Raw genomic sequence first — 19,299 nt, 5'->3', positions numbered from 1 at the left:
GGACTCTTTTTTTTAAGGCTTTATCTTTATTCTTTAATTACAGTGAATAAAATTTAAGAACAAACATTCCAGTGTGAATAAAAATACTGTTGATATGATTTAGTTTGTAAATAAAACTCAAGCTGACTCCTCAGGGTCTACAACCTATTCCAGCCTGCTTAGATCTCAGATCCTTGCAGCTGGATTGGGCCATCATCATTTCAAACCAGGAGTATCTGAGGACTCTTTAAGAAGTACAATTAAGACAGAAGAGAAGTAACCAGGGTGCCTCCAGAGATGTCAGCAGAGGGAGTTCTGACCCCCTGTGTCGCCTTGAGCATTTCCGCTGGTATTGTCTGGATACCCCACTCTCCGTCTCTATAAATTTTGAGTCCCTGGGAGAGAGAACATGATTGGCTCAAAACGAGGCAGATGTCTGCTCCCTATGTGCACTGAGCTTGAGGCTGGCTGTCCGTGTGTCACAGTGCAGCCCATTCAGGGAAACACTGTGAGCTGGGCAGATGCCCCAAGAAACATTCATCCATGTAAACACCAATAGCTGGGTGACTGCAGGCAGCGCACTGTCACTAACTCGTGAAGCAGCTTGAAATGCACAGGGCATGCTCTTGATAGTTCTGCTTCATATGTTTTTCCTGCTTTGTCAAGACCCCTGTCATTCAACAGACATTTGTATTACACTTACTCTCTGTCAGGTGTCCTGCTACAAACTGGGGAACAAAGAAATAAGATCCCATTTCTGTTTTGGGAAGGAGAAAGAACAGCACAAATGACTTTAATAGAGCTCGGAAAGTACAGTGATGAGGACGATATATGTACAGGGTTCTGTACCCCAGAAAGCCTTCTTACTCGCATTTATGGAGAACTCCACTGTCTCTCTCCCTGCAGCTGTTAAAGGGAGTCATAAAAACACCACAAACAGTTACAGTTCCTGGCTGTGTCCTGTATGGGGCCCAAGAAACGTATGTTGATTATACTGGAAAGGAAAGGTTAATGATGAATCAAACAGATTTCCTTCCTTATGAGAATCGTGGACTATGAGGGGGTCACAGGGTCACCAGAATTCTTTTGGGATAACTGCTTGTGTAAAGTGTAAATGCCTTCTCTCCTTTTGTTTCCCTCTTCCCACATCTTTCTCTTTTAATTTGCTGCCCTGTCAGGTTTCCACTTGCTTGATGCGGAGTGTGTGAACACTCACTCACAAGTGGATTATGAGGGATTATGAACTGTAACTTCTTAAAGCAGCTTTCTTCTCTCCATTGAGGTTTTCTATTCTTGGGGTGGGGGTGGGGGCTTAAAAAAATTAATGTGGATTTAAAGGCCATTGTAGGCATACTAATTTGGGGGAAATTATTAAATTATGAAGGGGTAACTTGGCTGATTTGCGCTAACTTGGTCCAGTTAATCATGATTTCTCTGTAAGAATTTGTGTGCAGCCGTATATTTAATGCCGGTAACCTTTGAAAGATATATGAAAAGCCATCTGCTTAATTACTCCTGAATACTCTCTACCCCCATGGGTTCTGAATCTGGAACAGACATGTCCTGTTGGCTTTCAGCTCTAAGCCAGCACTGAGCTCCATTGTGTTATTCCATGGGGGAAACTGAATGGAAAAGGGAATTGCCACTGGGAAAATGCTATCCCTTACCCAGGGGTAACTGATTACTTCTTCCATGTACAGGCGAACTGCTGAGGAATGGATTGTACTCCCTGAAAAACAACAGCCATCTCCTAACATAATAGTGCATGTTCAAGGCCTCTATAATGCTGTCAAAAGAAATATTCTTCATGCTCTGTGTCACTTTGGTTTTAGTTTTTCTCCCTTTTGCTTTGGTTTGGCTGGTGTGCTAGATAATTCAAAAATTTAAGAAGGTTAGAGAAAGAAGTGGTACCTAGGTTTAATCTCCTTATTTCTACTCTGCCTTATTCCACAAGCATTTCTATTGGCTTAGGATTCTTCTTGTTCAACTGTCTTAAGAAATCAGGAAACTAATTCTCTTAGAAGTGATTACCCCCAAACCCTACCGCTAATTTGTGATAGTGCTGAGACTGACTCTACCTCTTTCTCCTTACTGAAGTGATTTTTTTCAATAACTGTTGAGAACAAATTATTTGCCCGGTGGTACTGAGTTTGCTGTAGATGATGTAACTGAAAGTGGGAAGAATTAAGTCCCATCCTCAGAGTGCTTACCGTCTAAGGGGAAGACGTATTTGAAGTAAGTATTCAAACAAATCAGTTAGGTAAATTATGAAAGAAAACAGATCCGTGATCATTGGTAGGGTGCTATAAGCATATAGATTGGCTATATATAGGTTCTGGAAAACTTGTTTCAGGAAATAACATTTATGGTGAGCTATGAAGGAGAAATAGAAAATCAGACAAAGGATTTTGTCATCAAGCATGCAGAGCAGAAGAGAAGATGATGAGAGAAGGCCATGAGACGGATAGAGTTTGGCTCAGCTAAGAAATGGAAAGAAGGCCTGTGTAGCTGGATTGGAGCAAAGTGAGGAAGGAGAAGGGAGACAAAAGTTGGTAGATAGGAGCTGGGGCCATGTTGCTCAAGGCCATATTGCTCAAGGCTAGAGCCATAGGAGGATTTTAAGCAGGTGATAGAAATATAAGCAGATTAATGTTTTAGAACCATAATAACCATTCGGCTGAAGAATGAATTGGACTGAGGATGAAGGATGCTCTTAGATTAATTCAGGTGAGGAATGATGACAGTATATACTAGGATAGGATAGAAAGAAGTGCAAAGATTCAAGCTACGTTTTGAAGGTAGAATCAGTAGGACTTCTTGATGGAGTGGATATGTCATTGAGGGGCGAGAGGTTTAAGAATGACTCTTAGGTTCCTGGTTAAATAACTGGATAATATTGCTGATCTTTACTACAGTGGGGAGGAAGTTGATTATAGACCATTCTGGGGACTGAGTGGGATAAAGAGTTCTATTTTGTTTGGGATGCTTCTAAGACCTTTAGTGAAGATGCAAAAGTAGGAGTTGAATATGCAGATCCTAGGCTTAGAAAAAGGTCCAGGCTAACTGTCAGGGTGCACGTTGTGGCTCAGTGGAAACAAATCCAACTAGTATCCATGAGGACGCGGTTTTGATCCCTGACCTTGCTCAGTGGCTAAGGATCCTGCATTGCTGTGAACTGTGGTGCAGGTAACAGACGCAGTTCGGATCCTGCGTTGTTGTGGCTGTGGTAGGTCAGCAGCTGCAGCTCCAATTCGACCCCTAGTCTGGGAACCTCCATATATGCCATGGGTGTGTCCCAAAAAGGACAAAAAAAAAAAAAAGAAAAAAAGAAAGAGAAAAGATACAGGCTGACTGTGCATTTAAAGATAACAATTTGTATTTTTTGAGCTCAAGGGAATAATTCATGTAGTTGAGGTTACTGAACTCGCAATGAAAGAGAAGGATTTCAGGTAAAGGAAGTGATAAGAAAGATTAAAGCCTCAAAGTAGGAATGAAAGCAACCAACGAATCTTTTTTCAGTTGGTGAGAATTTTAGAATTTGGTCAAATGGACTTAAGTGCCTTCCTGCCAAGCACTGGCTATCCTGTGTACCCTGGACATAGAAAGTTATGAGAATCTTAGATCTTTGCATACCAGTTTTTGGTTTATGTTGTGAAACCTAAAGTCAAATGTCACGTAAATATTGAGATAATTATTTTGGTGATGCATCATGAAATATCAGTAAAGGATAGCTCTCCCACAGAACCATTGCCTATCTACCGTTTGCTAGTAATGTAGCGGAAACAATCCCACATCACCAGAACTGGTATCCTAGGAGTTGTTCTGCACCTCCTGGTAATGAAGTTTCAGCTCCCACTTCTGCTCCAATTAGGATAATGAGGAGTAGAATTAACCTAACCCACAAAGCACTGTCTGTCTGGATTTCTACTCTCCCCATCCATCACTCCTCCTTACACAGTCCATCCATACGGCCACTGTCACATACATCCCAGCATCCTTCATCTTGTAGAACAAAGTTAGAAGGCAAGTGATGAAGCTGGGAACCTACTTTACAGTTCAAAAAACAAAATACTCTAGGTGTTAACGGGTCCTAGAAGTTGCACATGGCTATATGAAAAAGTGTATAGTCCTTGGTGCCGAGAGACTTGATGCCTTCCCACAATTACCTTCTGCAGCACCTGACTGACGGGGCAGGATTTGGCCAACCCCTTGCATCATCATTCTTTGTCACTAATAATTGTACCTTAGTATTCCTTGAGTAATATATCTCTTTCTGTGCCTAATAGCTTGTCATGCTTGAAACCAATGTATATTTACATGCTTTTTTTTTTTTAAATTCTGTGGTGCTGTATGTGCATTTTCAACTAAGAACTGAGGAAACGATTCTAATTTGAGCCAAGAACTTAACGTGTACTGTGTACTGATTCTGCCTACTTTAACATCCGCAGAAACGAAGATGCGGTCAATCAGATGGCCGTTACTCCCTTTCCATTGCCGTCAAGTTCTCCTTCTTCTATTGAGGTAAGTTGGCTCCTAATAAGCTCAGTGAATAAATGACATGGATTTGTCATGGTCATTTTCCCCAAATCTGACATTTTTTATTTTCAGTGTCTGGTGTTCTGAACTCAGAACTTATTAACCAGGGGATTTCCCTAATTAAAACTGGAAGTATTTGAGGTATGATTATAAAAGTGTTAAGCACATCAGAACTTAACCGTATGAGTGCCGCTTTCCTCAAAGTTCCTTAAGGTTCATTCTAGATATGCAAGTTGTCCACATTGGGCATTTCAGAATTTATTAGAAAATTCTCTTTTTGAATAACTGAATTGTACCTTTCTTTATGGTTTCAAAAGACTTTAATGTTATGATTGTGGGTGTTTTGAAATACTTTTATCTACTAAGAAATTACTAATACAGCAAGGTCACTAACATTGATCTACTTTTAGCTAGCTGTATAAATAATCAGCTGAGGGAATATCACATTCTCCTCACATTTTTTACTTTTTAAATTACTTTTAATCCCCCAATACATGTTTATCATAACTAATCAAACAATGCAGTTATTAGAAACTTTGATTTTCCTCAGAGTTCCTGTCGTGGCTCAGTGGTTAACGAATCCGACTAGGAACCACGAGGTTGAGGGTTCGATCCCTGGCCTTGCTCAGTGGGTTAAGGATCCGGCGTTGCCGTGAGCTATGGTGTAGGTCGCAGATGCGCCTCGGATCAGGCGTTGCTGTGGCTGTAGCATAGGCTGGCCAGCTACAGCTCCAATTAGACCCCTAGCCTGGGAACCTCCATATGCCATGGGAGCAGCCCTAAAAAAGGCAAAAAGACAAAAAAAAAAAAAAAAAAAAAAAAAAAGAAAGAAATTTTGATTTTCCTCCTCCCTCTCAAGGAAATTAATATTTACTTGTTATTGTCTCTGTTTACTTTTTCCTTTGCTCCTACAACAAAAATAAACACCTATATATGAATAGCATCTTTTTTAGTAAATATTTGATCATATAATACTTATTCTTTCCATTCAGCAAGTATTCGATGAATGCATATTACGTGTCAGGTACTATTTTGGTATTAAAGGTATAGGCATGAAGAAAACAGATAAGGCTCCCTGCCATGGTTCAGCTGCATTCTGATGAGGAAATTAATTAGCAAGTAGCGTAAGTAGACTAAAAGAATTATCAGTAGTGCTCAGTGCCTTGCAGGGAATTTAAAAAGGAAATGTGGCTTGTGACCACTTTGGTTATGGAGGAAGCCTCTTAGGCAAGGTGAAATTTAAACAAGGTCAAAATGATAAGAAGGAGCCAGACATGCAAAAATAAGGGGAAAGCTCTTTTTCTGTAGAGAAGACAAAAATAGCTCTCAAGTGAGAATGAGCTGGGAGCGTATTGGGAGAATAGTGGAATAGGATGGGGTGGGAGGAAGATGGAAGGGTGGGGCGAGATGGAAGTGAGAGAGGAGCTCTGTGAGTCAGAGTAAGAAGTTCACGTTTTATTCCATGTGCAGTGGAAGCCACTGGGAGGATTTTAACAGGGGAGTGAGATGGGCTGATAATTGAGTCTGCTAGGTAGAGAATGGACAGTAAAAGTAGTATGTTAGATGGCAAAAGCCCAGGTGAAGCTTGATTGTGGTTAGGTGAAGTTTTGTTGTTGGAAGCAAAGTGAGCTGAGGCGTGATGTTTGGGGTGTTGAATCAGATTTGACTGATTAAATGTGGGAGCTCAGAAGAACTAGAGAATCTTACCTAAGCCTAGTTTTTTGGCACGAGCAACTAGACGGATGGTGATGCCGTTTACATTTAGGCAGAAATTAAGAGATTTGTTTTAGATCCGTCAAATTTGAGGTGTCATTCTTCTGGAATAGATTCTATACATTAAAAAGAGAACGACTGGGAGTTCCTGTCGTAGCTCAGTGGTTAACGAATCCGACTAGGAACTATGAGGTTGCAGGTTCGATCCCTGGCCTCACTCAGTGGGTTAAGGAATTGGCGTTGCCCTGAGCTGTGGTGTAGGTCTCAGACGCAGCTCGGACCTAGCGTAGGCCTGCGGCTACAGATCCGATTCAACCACTAGCCTGGGAACCTCCATATGGCTTTTCCTGGCTTTACTCTGAAGCCCTGGAAAAGACAAAAAAAAAAAAAGAGAGAGAGAGAAACACTATTTTTAATGTTCTCTAATCTAATGGTCATATTTTAGTATGCTGTATTACATGTTTTTTTTCCCAATTGACAGACATTCAGATGATTTTCCAATTATTTTCCAGTTAAATAATACCATAATCGGAGTGCCCACTGTGGTGCAGTGGATTAAAGATCCAGCGTTGTCTCTGCAGCAGCTCAGGTTGCTGCTGAGGTGTGCAGGTTCAATTCCCAGTGCAGCACAGTGGGTTAAGGATCCAGTGTTGTTGCAGCTGTGCTGTAGGTTGCAGCTGCAGCTCAGATTCAGTCCTTGGCCTTGGAACTTCCATATGCTGCAGGTGCAGCCCCCCCCCCCAGAAAAGAATACCAAAATAAACATACATGTGCAATGTGTACACATGTGTATAGCAATAATTTGATACTGGTGCTTTTCTTTTTTCTCTTTCTTTCCTTCTTTCTTTCTTTCTTTTTCTTTTTTTTTTTTTTGGCTTTTTAGGGCCACACCCATGGCATATGGAGGTTCCCAGGCTAGGAGTCCAATCAGAGCTGTAGTTGCCAGCCACAGCCACACCAGATCCAATCTGCATCTACGACCTACACCACAGCTCACAGCAACATGGGATCCTTAACCCACTGAGAAAGGCCAGGGATCGAATCGGCGCCTTCATGGATACTAGTCAGGTTTGTTAACTGCTGAGCCATGATGGGAACTCATGGTGCTTTTATTTCTATAGCATAGATTTCATTGTGCTTAGACTAGGGTAAGCAGTTAGCATGGTGGTGGAGATGAGGGGCCCCAAAGGCACACTGCTTCCTTTTAGTTCCCAGCACAAAGACACCCTGGTCGTATGAACTTGGGTAGTTATAGTAACTTCTTCTAGCCTTACTTATCTAAAGGGAGATAACAACAGTTACTTTTTCATAAGGTTGTTAAGATTAAGTGAGAAAGAAAGTATCCATATCTATGTTATCTGTCATTCTAGATAGAGATATCTTTTACCAGGCACAAGGTAGCTACCCAATAAATATTAGAACTTAATTTCTACTTCTTTTTAAAAATTTTATTGAAGTATAGTTGATTTACAATGCTGTGTTGATTTCTACTATACAGCAAAGTGCTCAATGACTCAGTTATATATATACATATATATACATACATATATATATATTCTTTTTCATATTCTTTTCCATTATGATTTCTCACTGGATATTGAATTTAGTTCCTTGTGCTATACAGTAGGACCCTGTTGTTTATCCATCCTCTATATGATATTTTGCTTCTGCTAATCCCAAACTCCCACTCCTCCCCTCCCCCACACTTCCTCCTTCTTGGCAACCACAAGTCTGTTCTCTATATCTGTGAGTCTTTTTATTTCATAGATGTGTTGATTTGTGTCCTTATTTTAGATTCTACATATAAGTGATATAGTACTTGTCTTTCTCTTTCTGACTTCATTGAGAATGATAATCTCTAGATCCAGCCACGTTGTGCAAATAGCATTATTTCATTCCTTTTAATGGTTGAGTGATACTCCATTTTATGTTTATATATGTATGATATATAGATCATATCTTCTTAATCCATTCATTTGTTGATGGACATATAAGTTTTTTCCATTCTTGGCTATTGTGAATAGTGCTATAATGAACATAGAGGTGCATGTAGCTTTTCAAATTATAGTTTTGTCCAGATATATGTCCAGGAGTGAGATTACTAGATTTTATGGCAACTCTAGTTTTTGGAAGAACCTCCAAACTGTTTTCCATGGTGGCTCACCAATTTATACTCCCACCAACAGTAAAGAGCTCCTTTTTTTTTTCACATCCACTGCAGCATTTAGTGATTGTAGAGTTGTGTTTTTTGGGTTTGTTTGTTTTTTTAGGGCCACTCAGAGCACATGGAGATTCTCAGGCTAGGGCTCGAATAAGAACTATAGCTTCTGGCCTACACCACAGCCACAGCAACGCCGGATCCCTGACCCACTGAAAGAGGCCAGGGATTGAACCTGCATCCTCATGGATCCTAGTCAGGTTCATTAACTGCTGAGCTACAATGGTAACTCCTAGACTTTTTTTTAAGGTAGCCATTCTGACCAGTTTGAGATGGTACCTCATTGTAGTTTTGATTTACAGTTCTCTAATAAGTACCGATAATGAACATCTTTTCATGTGCCTATTGGCCATCTGTATGTCTTCTTTGGAAAAATGTCTATTTAGGTCTTCTCCCCATTTTTTGATTGGGTTGTGTTGTTGTTGTTATTGACTTAATTCCTAATTTTCTGTTTATACGATGTCATATAAATCTTTTTCTTGGATGGGTGGAGCTCAATATTTTAGAATAATTGTTTTCTATAGGATTGTTAGTTATGAATGTTCCCATCAAAATAACATCCCCATGGAGTTCCCATCGTGGTGCAGTGGAAACGAATCTGACTAGGAACCATGAGGTTGCTGGTTTGATCCCTGGCCTTGCTCAGTGGGTTAAGGATCTGGCATCGCCATGAGCTGTGGTGTAGGTTGCAGACGCGGCTGGGATCCCGAGTTGCTGTGGCTGTGGTGTAGAGCGGCGGCTACAGCTCCGACTCGATCCCTAGCCTGGGAACCTCCATATGAGGTTCCCAGACAAGGCTCGGATCTGGCATTGATGTGGCTCTGGCGTAGGCTGGCAGCTACAGCTCTGATTCAGCCCCTAGCCTGGGAACCTCCATATGCTGCAGGTATGGCCCTATAAAAAAAAAAAAAAAAAAAAAAAAAGACCAAATAGCATCCCCTTGGAACTGAATTTTTCTTTCATTGCTCATATTTTTTTCTCAGAGCAAAAAAAAAGCCTTTATAATCCAGAAGGCTAGCCTGTCATCAACTTGTAAAGCTGATGTAAGATCCAGCTTTTGTGTCTTAGAGTAAAGGTATAGTGGAGGTGTGAACACTTAGTTTGAGAAGACCATTTCTGGGGTCTCTGTTTTCCTGTGTTTTCCTTCTGTCAGGAATGACCTATGATATCAGCTGTGTGTTTTCTCTCCTCTGTACCCAGCCAGCTGGTTTCTGCTGCCTTCCTGCTGACAGGGCAGCAACTTGGAAGAGAATGATTGAGTATAATATGGACTGTGTTAAACACTATCTTAGACACATTGTCCCAAGTCCTATTTACATCCAGACTTCTGAGAGACATTATTATTATTTTCACTTTACAGAGGAAGAGATTGGGGTGTAGAGAGGCTACAGAGAACACCCATGTGCCCAGAGACAGCTGTGTTATTCAGCATTAGTTTCCTCATCTGTCTGTGGAGGTGTTACCACCAATCCTTTGTAGACTAGAAAAAAGTAAAGGAAGTCATGTATTTAAAGCATTTAGTATAGTTCATGGCACAAAGTAAATGCTCAGTAAAAGTGATCTAGTTATTAAAATATTTAAATATATGATTTGATATTAGCCGTATTTAATTTTTTAAATTTTGCTAACCACAGAAATGACTGTCATTATTCAGTCACCTGTAAAAAAATAAATTTCACTTATACTATAACAGCAGAATCAGTAGTAAGTGAGAAAAATAACTCCACTGTATTCTGAAATTTTAGAACTGATTTTACTTTTGAATAAAGAACCAATAGTATGTGTAAAATATAAATAATGCCAGTCTTAAGTTTTAAGAACCTTATCACAATACTTAAATCAGGTTTGAGGGTGCCTTATTTGCATTTAATCTTCCAAAATAAATCACGTCAGGCATTTAAATTTATAAATATATAATAAATTCTCTTCTCTAAAAGGATACCCTATGTGATGCTTGTGTTGCACATTCACAGTGAGTTATGCTATAAAGAGATTTTCTTCTTAGTTTCTCTCTGGACTTTTAGCCTCCAGTAGCTGCCACCAAATGGTGAGCGATACCCCTTCTGCAGGTGGTATATGAAGTACTATATAGGACTGCTCTGGTCCCGTGACCACCTCTTTATCCCTCCCCATCCACCTGTGTGCCCCTCTCACTATGCCAGTTCCCCCTACGGCTATTTCTAGTAAATACTTAAGCATAATTCATATGTGACATATGACCGAGGGAGCTAGCCCATTTAGATCATGATCAAATAGATGAAATTCAGCCATATCATCATGAATTCAGACCTGACATAATAATTCAGTATAGCTGAATAGCACTTTTATTAAATACTAATGGGACCTCATGTTCATGCCTTTTTTGAGCAAACATTTACTGAGCTCTTATTATGTGTCAGCAACTGCCATGGTTATAGCAGAGAACAAATTGCTTCTTGCAGTTGTGCACTAAGAGAGTGAACAAAAGCGCTCGCTTGACTGTGGAACAAGAAAATGTGGCTTCTTATTCTTGCTTTACCAATTGCCTGTTGGGCATCTGACTATCTGCAAAAGTATTTAACCTTTCAGAGTCTGCCTTTTCCTGTAAAGCCAGGTCAGTAGCCTCCCATGCCCATGTCAACAGGTAGCTGTGAGGATCAAGTTCTAAATGGAGGTAAAAGTACTTTATAGTCTGTGCAGCTCTATACATATGTCAAGGATGATTAGCATTTCTGCTGCTGCACTTTGGGTAATTGTAATATTGTTGGGGCAGCTGAACAACACAGTGATTGAGAACACAAGCTTGGAAGTCAAACAGATCCCTCATCATTGCTCAGCCATTTACTAGCACAGTGAACTTGAGCCAGTTAAGCTCTGTAAGAGCTTTTAAATGGTGTTTGATAATGGCATTTCCTCACTCTTAAATGGCGTTTGATAATAATAATTTTTTAGATTGGGTGGGAGAATTGAATAATATTTATAAAATGTTTAGCCTTTCTCTTGGCACACAGTAAGAGCTCGTTGTAGTTGTGATCATACCTGTTTCCACAGCCCTTTTTCTCTCCCGTGTATACCACAGTGCTGGGCACTCTACATGCGTTTGTTGATTTCCAACCCCCCACCCCCACCCCGCCATGGGCATCTTTGTCTCTCCACCCCTTATGTTTTTGTTCCTGTTGTTTCTTCCACCAGGGTTGCCTTCCCACTTCCTCTTTGTTAATGCACAGTCCTTGAAGAATTGCTTTTTGGGAGCTGCCTCCAATTTTTCCATGACTCAAAATGAATAAAATAATGCATACCGAGCAATAAGCATAGTACCTGGGATATAAGGCTCAAAGACGTGGGATACTATTCTGACCAACTTCATCCCACACTGTTCCCTTTGGTAATCTTTAATCCCTTTGTAGTTACACTTATGATTTGTTTAAAAAATAAAAATTACCCTTTGCCCTTTGTGTGATGTCACTTGGGCCTTATAGAAAAATAGGGACCCTTGGAGTTCCTGCAGTGGCTCAGCGGTAACACATCTGACTGGTATCCATGAGGATGAAGGTTTGATCCCTGGCCTTGCTCAGTGGGTCGGGGATTGGGCGTTGCTGTGAGCTGTGGTGTAGGTCAAAGACACAGCTTGGATCTGGCATTGCTGTGGCCATGGCATAGGCTGGCAGCTGCAGCTTTGATCTGACCCCTAGCCTGGAACCTCCATATGCTGCAGGTGCGGCCCTAAAAAGCAGAGGGAAGAAAGAAGGAAAGAAAAGGGAGGAAGGGAGGAAGGATGGACGGATGGAAGGAAGGGAGGGAGAGAAAAAAAAGAGAGAAAGGAAAAGAAAGAAAGGGAAAAAGGGAGGGAAGAAGAAAGAGAAGAAAAGGGGGGACCCATGTTTAAATGGATTTATAAACTGAGATCTTCTCACTTGTCTTTCCTTTGTTATCTCCATGTTTTAAGAGAGTGGGTCCATAAACACCACGCTAAATTGAATGCTTTTGCAGGGCCAGGCTTGTTGTCTTCTTGACTACTGTATCCTCAGTGCTTAGCATATAGTGCTTGCTTAATAAATATTTGTGAAATAAGTGAATGATAGAAATTATATTTTGGCTTTTCCACTGTATTCTCATTTTAATTTTATTGGAGTATACTTGACTTACAATGTTGTGTTAGTTTCAGGTGTTCAGTAGAGTGACTCCATTATACACACACATATATCCATTCTTTTTTCCCATATAAGTTATTACAAATAACTACTATACAGTAGCCATATGTTATTCCCATCCTCCTAATTCATCTCTCCTCGGTCTGCCCCAATTTTATGTATGGTAACCATAAGTTTGATTTTGGAAATCTGTGAGTTTGTTTCTATTTTATAAATCAGTTCTTTATTTTTATTAGAATTCACATATAAGTGACATCATGTGGTACTTGTCTTTCTCTCTCTGACTTGATAATCTCCAGGTCCATCCATGTGGCTGCAGATGACATTATTTCATTCTTTTTTTATGGCTGAATAGTATCCTGTTATGTATATGTACCACCTCTTCTTTATCTGTCAATGGAAATTTAGGTTGCTGCCATTTCTACTGCATTCTAAATGCCTTATTTCAATGCTGAATATTTATTTCTTATTGATTCAATTCATTCTGCCACTATTTGCCAAATACCTATTTTGTAGAGCATAAAAAGATTAATTGTACAACATTCCTACCTTCAAAGAACTTGTAGTCTCACAGGGGAAATAAGACATGCAAATAACCAAAACAGAGTGGCCCAAGAGATAAAGCTATCGTAGCAGTTCACAGAAGATGAATTGTATTTCTTGATAGGAGAACAGCTATTTCTGATGGATATATTTGATTTTAAATCCCGTCATGGCTCAGCGGTAACGAACCTGACTAGTATCCATGAGGATGTGGGTTCGATCCCTGGCCTCACTCAGTGAGTTAAAGATCTGGGATTGCCATGAGCTGTGGTATACGTTGAAGATGTGGCTTGGATCCCATGTTGCTGTGGCCTAGGCCGGCAGCTACAACTCTGATTCAGCCCCTATCCTGGGAATTTCCATATGCCAGGGGTGTGGCCCTTAAAAAGACAAAAAAATAAAATAAAATAATAAAAATAAAATGTGGATATTGTTAGATAAGAATGTGGGAAAAGCACAGACAAAAACACGAAAGTAAGAAAAGAATAGGGTGAGGAATAGGGAGAAGAATAAGATGGGTATGTGAAAGGGAGTAGTGGCAGATAGAGTTGGAAAAATAAATTGAAGTCAAATGAGAGAGACTTGAATTTAAATCTTTGAATGTCATGCCGTAGGCACTTGGAGGTGTTGAAGGTATTTTGAATAATGAATTGATCTGATCAGGGCTCTACTTCAGGTAGATTAGTCTAATAGCAAAGTCAAAGATATCTTGAAGGTGGAAACCCAAATACGAAGTTACTGCTCTGGTGTCTTTTCAGAGGTATGAGGGCTCAGGTATTGTTGGGAGGTAAGATATTTATTCTATTCCTCAACCAGGCAGGCTGAGTCTTTCAGAATATCTTTATAGAAACAAGAATCTTTGTTTTTTTCTTTTTTCAGAAGCTGTGCTTTTTTGAATATTGAGATGGAGCAGGCCTCATAAAGAATGACAAGGTTGATCACCTAGGGAGTCCTATTACCATAATTTCTATTTTATCTTTAATTGTGCACTGCCTTCCTGGAATTCTGAGTAGCCCTGAAAATAGTGCTCATAATTGGTGGTAGGAGGAAGAAATTCAGTTTGTCACATCAAGTAAATATGACTTTGCAGAAAGAAATATTTGTGAATTTAGGCCGGCAATGAAACTAATAAATCATTTGTGGTTTTTTGAAGAGAGCATTGGATTTAGGAAATAATGAGATGACAAAATTTAAACCAACATATGTTTTATTTATTTTTTTAAAAAAGTTCAGTTATATCAGAGAGGTATAATTGCTAGGGTTTTTAAAATTAATTTTGCCTAGTAAAATCTTAAAAGGAAAAACAGTTGTGTATACTGATGTACCCTGTGTCATGTTAAATGAGAAAGAGGATAGGGAACAACACTTTGGAACATTTATCTGATCAGAAGTGTTTTTCCAATCCACAACAAGTAATTTAACTTTTATTGATAGCCTCCTTCAAATAAAACAAAAACTCCTGCTTGGTTCTCACTGCCTAGTTGGAGAAAACTATAGACAATGGGTATGAAAAAAAACAAAGTAGTACAAAAATAAAACAAAACTTATCATCACTTTCTGTAGAAGGTTTTGGAGGAACCCAGCAGAGGGAGTTCAAAACTTTCAAAGAATTTGTAAGAGACTTCTCTGTAGGAATTGAAAAGCATTTCTTATCAGTTCTTTTTTTGAGGGGTGAAGTCAGTGTTAAATGTAAAATCATGAGCCTTGCCTTTTCCTTTCATTTATCTATAAAGCATAATTCACTGTGGAATCTACTGACTGTTGTCTTCATGGGGAAAGGTCATTCTCTTTGAGCAGCCTTGGCTGAGCTGGCAGCTTTGGACAGGTGGTTTGAAGATCAGCAACAGAGAGAGGCAACACCCAGCCATCCAGATAAGCCAAATCATCTTGGGTGTCAATGGGCCACCATCCATCAGCCAGATGGTCCTCAAACCACCATGATGCAATTGTGCTTTAGAAATCATGCCTGCTGACCTATTTTCCCCTTTCCATCTCCGAGTGATTCTTGTTTTCTAAGCTCCTAGTCATCAGGGTATTTTGAAGGCTCCTTCATACATATAAGCCGTTCTTTTTTTCAGAACAGACCCTACATTGTTTCATTGTTTTGTTCTGTGCTTCATTTAAGCATGAAAACTCTTTTATGTACTTTGGCTCTCCTAGGAAAGTAAATACTTTATTGCTAACCTCTTTCAATTCCAACTTCCTTTTTCCCTGACTCTCCACCTTGATTTTGACCTCAAACCCTCCTCTGTGGAGCTATCTCATACTAAACCGGGAACTGAAAACAGAAGAAATGCTTTAGAAGGGGCTCAAAGTTCAGTTAAAAAGAGCATCAGCTTCGAAATGAGACAGACCTAGGATAAATATAAAAATGAATCAGACCAAGGAAATGAATGAGGCACAGATGTTGGATTCAAGCATCTTTCCATCTCATCAGGGAGATCAATTCTGTACATATATAATTAGGATACAATTGAGACATGTGAGTGACATGAGAAGTTCTGGTAAACTGTTAGATAAACTGAGAGGAAGAAGAGACATTTTCTAGTTAAGAAGAATAAGGTTTTTGGAGCAAGTGGCATTGGAGACTTTGTATGATAAAATCTATGGGTGTGGTGGAGATAAAGGGTATTCTTTTTTGTTGTTTTTATTTAAATCTTAAAGGAGATGTAGACCATCTGCAACCTAGACTGCCTTGCCCATGTTTTCTTAAAGTTGAAGCATCAGAGAGTTCCCATTGTGGCTCAGTGGTTAATGAACCTGATTAGCATCTCTGAGGACAGTGGTTTGATCCCTGGCCTTGCTCAGTGGGCTAAGGATCCAGTGTTGCCATGAGCTGTGGTGAAGGTTGCAGATGAGGCTTGGATCCCGTGTTGCTGTGGCTTGTGGTGTAGGCCAGCAGGTATAGCTCCTATTCGACCCCTAGCATGGGATACTCCGTATGTCGGGGTGCAGCCCTAAAAAAAAAAAAAAAAGACCAAAAAAAAAAGTTGAAGCATCAAACAGCTGTTTTCTTTCCCTCTTTAATATTCATATTATAAAGACCAAAAAAATTTCAACATGCATACTCATATTGCTGAGAAATGTAAAGATTCCTCTGATTTTTTAAACGACACTTTCCCCAAAGAGACATAATTAGATCTATGGCATCAGCTGACCACCATCCTGGTGAAAAAACCTCCTCTTATCTGGGACCAGAGGAGGTGGCCATTTACAGAGTGACTAGAGAAGCTACCTGTAGGTTTGTTTTCTAATCTAATGCTGAGGTTACAAGGATGGTTTCCATCATATCCTCCGATTGGATAGCGTAACCTCACCAGGGCCCCTTCAGGGTTTCCCACAGCTTACAGAACCAGACACACTAAGTAACCAGAGCATTAAAGGTTTTTCATCAGTTAAGTTTTTTAAAACTATAGTTTGTATCTAAAGAATTTTTCTGTCTCTGGAACTTACCCACTGTCGGCAACACTGAAAATCAATGTATTTTCAAGCTTTGTTTCTTAACTTCAGAATGTTTATATTGTATGGTAACTTCTTGATTCCCCCAAATTCACTGAGAAGAGGATGTCCTATCTAATGAAATTTTCTGGTTGACAGATGCGGAAATGCTTTTTGTTAAATCCATGGTCTAATGACAGTGATTTTTTTTTTTTTTAAGATTGTGAATCTTGTCTTCTCTGAGATTAGTTATCATTGCTCAATACTGAAAAATATATATATATAATAGAGAGAGAGAGAAACAAGAGCATCATTTACTTAGGGCCTGGAGCATAATTACCAAAAGCATGGCCTTCTGCGGCAGTCTTACCTAGCTGTGGAAGCTGGGCTCACATCTTACCAGCTAGGAGTTCTTTTAACAGGTTATCTGAAAGGTAACCTGTTAATGTATCTTAATGTATCTTAAATGTATCATTTTCCCATCTATGAATGGGGATCACAGTGGTACAAACCCATTTAGCATTTTTATGGCAACTATATGAAATAGGTCAAAGAAGCTGTGTCAACAAAAATCTGGAAACAAAAGTTAGTATTAATGAATTAGTCTTCAAGGCAACCTAGTGGTGTAGTATTTTTCATTTATACTTTTATCTGTACTTTAAAAACAAGCGCAGTTGACCTTGAACAACATGGTTTGAACTGTGTGCATCCACTTATGCATACTTTTTTTCAATAGTAAATTTTACAGTACTACCCAATCTGTAGCTGGATGTGGAGGATCCACAGATACAGAGGGTCAACTATAATTTACACATAGATTTTTTTTACTGTAGGGAGTGTTGGTTGCCCAATTCCTTCATTATTCAAGGGTCAACTAACTGAACTCAGATTTAGAAAGTAATTTGCAGAAAATCATGTAATTCTAATTCTATTGACAAAGTTGAGATTTAAGTTCAGGCAGGTCGGACCAATTCTAAAGCCTATGCCACTTACTTTCTTGGATTTTTTTTTTTCCTTTAGACATTTCTCATAGCTTTGCCTAATTGTTTTTAACATGCAATAATACACACTAATTCTTCTATAATCGAACAGTGTAGAACTTACTAAATGCAAAAATTAGTTGAAAAATCCCTAATCCTACTCCCCAGAAGTATGCCATTTAAAAATGTGTTCTATATGCTTACATATATTTTTCCCTGCATCTGTATCTTTATAATGTATGAGGCTTTTTTTCTGAAAAGGCTGTGTTAATTTACATTTTTCACTGGTGTGTAAGAATTCCTGTTTCTCTACAACATTATTAATACAGAATGTTCTCTGTCTATTCTCTTGTCCATTTGACAGATGAAAAGAATGTTTGCTTTAATTTGCACTGCCCTTTTTTTTGGGCTGCACCATCAGCATGTGGAAGTTTCCAGGCCAGAGATTGAACCTGTACCACAGCAGCAAGATGAGCCACTGTAATGAATGACAAAGCCAGATCTTTAACCTGCTGAGCCACAGGAAAACTCCCAATTTGCACTTCTTAAATTATGAGGTTAAATGTCTCAAAATAAAAACTCTTTCTGTACAAACATTCCCACATGAATTTGTAGTAATCCCATGACAGTAGTGTTTTAAAATAAAAATCCAGATAAATACAGTGTAGATATTCCATTAATACCCTTATTCTCCTCTGTGTGCCCTTAGAAAGTGAAGACAATTCTGGTTAATTAACTATAACATTTAATATCTCATAATTCAATTGAAGAGATGCCTAATGTGTTTTGAAATTTTAATGGGGCTTATTATTACCAGATGTCTTATTTATATTAAATATTTTTAGGAATCTTCAGGAAAAAAATCATCAAGAAAACAAGCACCGTATTCACTGATTCAACCAGTATTTATCAAGTGTTTTCCACATGCCAGGCAGGATGCTGAGTACTTGAGTTTCAGAAATAAGAAAGATAAACACAGTTTTTTATCTCAAACAGTGTAGACTTGTGCAGAAGATAAAGAAATGTCTCAAAGTTTTGGCTGGAGGGAACAAAATAGCAAACTCAAACTGGGTGAAACAATAAGTAAATGGGTCAGGTCTCATTAGAAGATTGCTAAGAATAAGGCTGGGCTTCAGGTTTGGTTGATCCAGTTCTTTCCATCTCTGTCTTTGCTCTGTCACTCTCAGGCTGTTTCCTTCTCGTTATGCAATGGCTGCCCGTGGCTATTTGCACTTAATGCTCTCTTGCTAATTTGGGAGGTATGGGGACTGCTTGCAGTTCTTTAAGTTCTGGAAGGGACCTTTCCAGAAGTCTCCAGCAAAGCTGTCTCAGTGTCTCATTGACTGCAACTGGATCACGTACCTGTTCCTGAAAAAATCAGTGGCAAAAAGAATGAGATTAGCTTTAGGGCGGTCAGGCCTACTCTTGGGACGGAGAGGAGGATAAGCCTTCTCTAAGGTGTGTCTCTGAGCGATGGGATAGGTACCTGAGGGAAAAGAGGGCCTTCTTCTGCAAAGGAGGGGAATAAGAATGACTTCTGGAGAGGAGACACTATCCATTGCAAGAAGAAAACAAGTAACTCTGATTGCGTACAGTTCAGGTCACTGTGAGTAAGAATGACGTCTTTGCCATTTTCTTTTTAATGTCTCGTAGGATCAGAGTGGCACTGAACTGGTTGGTAGTGAGGAAGACGGCAGTGTCGAAGTTGGTATTAGGCAATTGCCTGAAAGTGCAAGCTCCAAACTGGTGAGAATCCTGGGCG

At 39.4% G+C, this 19,299-nt stretch overlaps 1 protein-coding gene across 5 annotated transcripts in view; it reads left to right on the top strand.

The window, feature by feature from the left end:
• PATJ (PATJ, crumbs cell polarity complex component) overlaps window positions 1-19,299 on the top strand; it is a 356,852-nt gene that overhangs the window by 243,797 nt on the left and 93,756 nt on the right. For 3 of the 5 annotated variants that reach the window (XM_021096559.1, XM_021096557.1, XM_021096560.1), the window contains 2 exons: window positions 4,428-4,500; window positions 19,191-19,283. In XM_021096559.1, the coding sequence (XP_020952218.1) occupies window positions 4,428-4,500; window positions 19,191-19,283 (166 nt within the window). The remainder of the gene's footprint in view (window positions 1-4,427; window positions 4,501-19,190; window positions 19,284-19,299) is intronic. The other 2 variants (XM_021096561.1, XM_021096558.1) reach the window with 1 other exon arrangement.

This window comes from Sus scrofa, chromosome 6 (assembly GCF_000003025.6).
Source record: "Sus scrofa isolate TJ Tabasco breed Duroc chromosome 6, Sscrofa11.1, whole genome shotgun sequence".
In the NCBI taxonomy this organism is placed as follows: Eukaryota; Metazoa; Chordata; class Mammalia; order Artiodactyla; family Suidae; genus Sus; species Sus scrofa.
Note: the sequence above shows the minus strand (reverse complement) of the source record. Positions and strands in the feature narration are given on the sequence as shown.